At 62.6% G+C, this 2,764-nt stretch overlaps 1 protein-coding gene across 1 annotated transcript; it reads left to right on the top strand.

Annotated features, from left to right (window-relative positions):
* The first annotated feature begins 816 nt into the window (after positions 1-816).
* LOC116880092 (neuroendocrine secretory protein 55) lies at positions 817-1,994 on the top strand. Its single transcript, XM_032878891.1, has one exon. It carries the CDS (start codon positions 1,213-1,215, stop codon positions 1,954-1,956), a length of 744 nt encoding a protein of 247 aa, XP_032734782.1. The 5' UTR covers positions 817-1,212; the 3' UTR covers positions 1,957-1,994.
* The last annotated feature ends 770 nt before the right edge of the window (positions 1,995-2,764 follow it).

The raw sequence follows: 2,764 nt of genomic DNA, 5'->3' as shown, positions 1-2,764 counted from the left end.
GTATGAAATGAAAGAGCTCTAAGGGGTACCCCGTAAGAATGCCTGGATAGCGAGCCGGCCTGCAGCGCCCCACAGAGGCAGAGAACCGGGCTGTACGCACTGAACATCGGCGCAGCAAAGACTCCCCTGAACGGGTGGTTCCAGCTAATCCGAGACGTCTTTCCAGCACATGTCCCCGGCGCGATCTCATAGCATGGCAGTGCACTGATGGGTTTGTGGACTTGCAAACCATCACCCTGTCTGTGGGGGTCCTCCTAGGAAAGACGCTTATTTGTCCATGAGGTAATTAGCCAATTGAGATGACGGAGCAGGGGGCGGGTAGAGGGGTACTTTTTGGAAACGCTCTAATTACAGTCACTATAACAGATCTGCCAAAGGTGGTTTCATGATTAATGACTGCCTGAGGTTACCATCCTCAAACTATTAAGCCCTTGGAAATCGCCCAGGGCTGATCACTAATACCCATGCACAGACCCCTCGTTTCGTTCCGCCGAGTATCTGCAATTTTGCGGTCTGGTTTTTAGCTGCATTTTACCGATTACCCAGGAGTTGGGGAGGGGTATGGACCCCATGGAGAACCATGCCCAGCTGCCCAAGTACCCTAACCTGTGGCTAGCTCGCTCACTTGTTTTGGTCCTTGGCACCCGCCAGACCCCCCGCCCCTCGCTTCGCCCAAATCCTTTCAAACAAGGTTCCCTCCTGCCACCTGCCGGCCCACTAGGGTCTGCGCCACCGGCTCGGCGCCACCGCGCAGCTCGCGGGGAGGCACCCCCGCCTCCTTACTGCACATGCCCGGCAGAAGTCCGGGCGCGCAACTTTGCAGAACCTCTCCGCCGCGTCCCTCCCCACCTCAGTCTCCTCTTTCCTCTCCCAGGCGAGAGGACCAGCGGAGGCACCTCTCCCGGGTCTTAGACTGCAGAGTCTGAGACTTAGAGAGAGGAGCCGAGGCGGAGGGAGACTTTTTCTCCTTTTTTCCCCATCCCTTCTTCTTGCTCGGAGAGGCAAGCAGGGGCCCGGAGCTTTAGAAAGTTGAGTGGTCAGGAAGGTAGGTGCTTCCCCTTTTCCCCTCACACCGAGGTGGGGCTGGGACCTCCGGACCCAGCTTCTCACCTCGTGGGGTGCACCTTTTTCGGCTCTAGCAGCCAATGCGCATCGGAGCCGCTCTCTGCAGAGCCAGAGGGCGGGTGGTCTTCTCGGTGTGCGCCTAAGAGAATGGATCGTAGGTCCCGGGCTCAGCAGTGGCGCCGAGCTCGCCACAACTACAACGATCTGTGCCCACCCATCGGCCGCCGAGCAGCCACCGCGCTCCTCTGGCTCTCCTGCTCCATCGCGCTCCTCCGCGCCCTTGCCACCTCCAACGCCCGCGCCCAGCAGCGCGCGGCCGCCCAGCAGCGCCGGAGCTTCCTTAACGCCCACCACCGCTCCGCCGCCCAGGTGTTCCCCGAGCCCCCCGAATCTGACCACGAGCACGAGGAGGGAGACCTCGAGCTGTCCCTCCCCGAGTGCCTAGAGTACGAGGAAGAGTTTGACTACGAATCTGAGACCGAGACCGAGACCGAGTCTGAAATCGAATCCGAGACCGACTTCGAGACCGAGCCTGAGACCGCCCCCGCCACTGAGCCCGAGACCGAGCCAGAAGACGAGCGCGGCCCCGTGGTGCCAAAGCACACCACCTTCGGCCAATCTCTCACCGAGCGTCTGCACGCTCTGAGATTGCGGAGCCCCGACGCCTCCCCGAGTCGCGCGCAGCCCAGCACTCAGGAGCCCCAGAACCCCAGACAGGGTGAGGAGCCGGAGCCCCAGCCCGAGGACAAGGATCCGAGGGACCCCGAAGAATCCGAGGAGCCAAAAGAGAAGAAGCAGCAGCGCCGCTGCAAGCCGAAGAAGCCCACCCGCCGCGACCCATCCCCAGAGTCCCCTTCCAAAAGGGGACCCATCCCCATCCGGCGTCACTAATGGAGGACGCCGTCCAGATTCTCCTTGTTTTCTTTGATTCAGGTTAGTTGCCCGTTGCCAAACCGGGGAACCTGGGGTCGGTGTGGGAGCCGCGGGAGGAAGAGAGGGAGGGAGGGAAAAGGAAAGGCAGGTTAGGAGGAATGCGGGAGGACAGTGGGCTCAGCTAGCCTGAGCGGGGAGGCTGGGGGCCAGGGAGAGCCGGGGAAGGCTCCCCAGGACGCTGGGAGGACGCCGGCAGCGCCCAGGTGGCCAAAGGCTTGTTGGACGGCGGGGCGCTCCGCGCGCCCCGCTGGAGACAGCCTCAGGTCTCCGCGCTGGTGTCCAGGACGCGCGACTGAACCCCCGGCGCGCCCCAGGTTTCGAGCTGCATACCCAAAAGGCACGGGTAAGTCACTTGTTTTACATGCTTTTTTTCCTCTTAAACACTAGTCTCAAGCCAGTTGGCCTTGGCAGGCGCCCGAAACGTAGTTCTAAGGTGCGCGCGCCAACTTTCACGGTGCGAGAGCGGCCGCGTTGTAGCGACACTGTTGCAATGTGCGAAAAGTAATCACACTGGGATTGGGCGAGAAGTCCGGAGACTGCCGGCTCCGGGAAAAGTCGCGCGCGGCGCTTTAAGGCGCTGGGAGCCCGGAGCCCAGGTCCTAACGCTGCCAATTTGGAGCCGCGGGACCTCGGCGCCAGAGCTCTCCGCCCCTGTGCGCCAGTCCTGGCCGCCGCCACTCGCCTCCCGGCGCGCACGGGGCCAAGCGCGCCGCAAAGAGCGTGCGCACCTGCCCGCGCGCTCCAGAGCCGACCTCTCCAGGCTCGC

Source organism: Lontra canadensis, unplaced genomic scaffold (assembly GCF_010015895.1).
Source record: "Lontra canadensis isolate GAN:19392208 unplaced genomic scaffold, GSC_riverotter_1.0 scaffold65, whole genome shotgun sequence".
Taxonomy (NCBI): Eukaryota; Metazoa; Chordata; class Mammalia; order Carnivora; family Mustelidae; genus Lontra; species Lontra canadensis.
This window is presented reverse-complemented; position numbering and strand designations above follow the sequence as displayed.

Bases quoted from the DNA above. Each gene is read 5' to 3' on its own strand.
- LOC116880092 (XM_032878891.1), top strand. From the start codon at position 1,213: ATGGATCGTAGGTCCCGGGCTCAGCAGTGGCGCCGAGCTCGCCACAAC.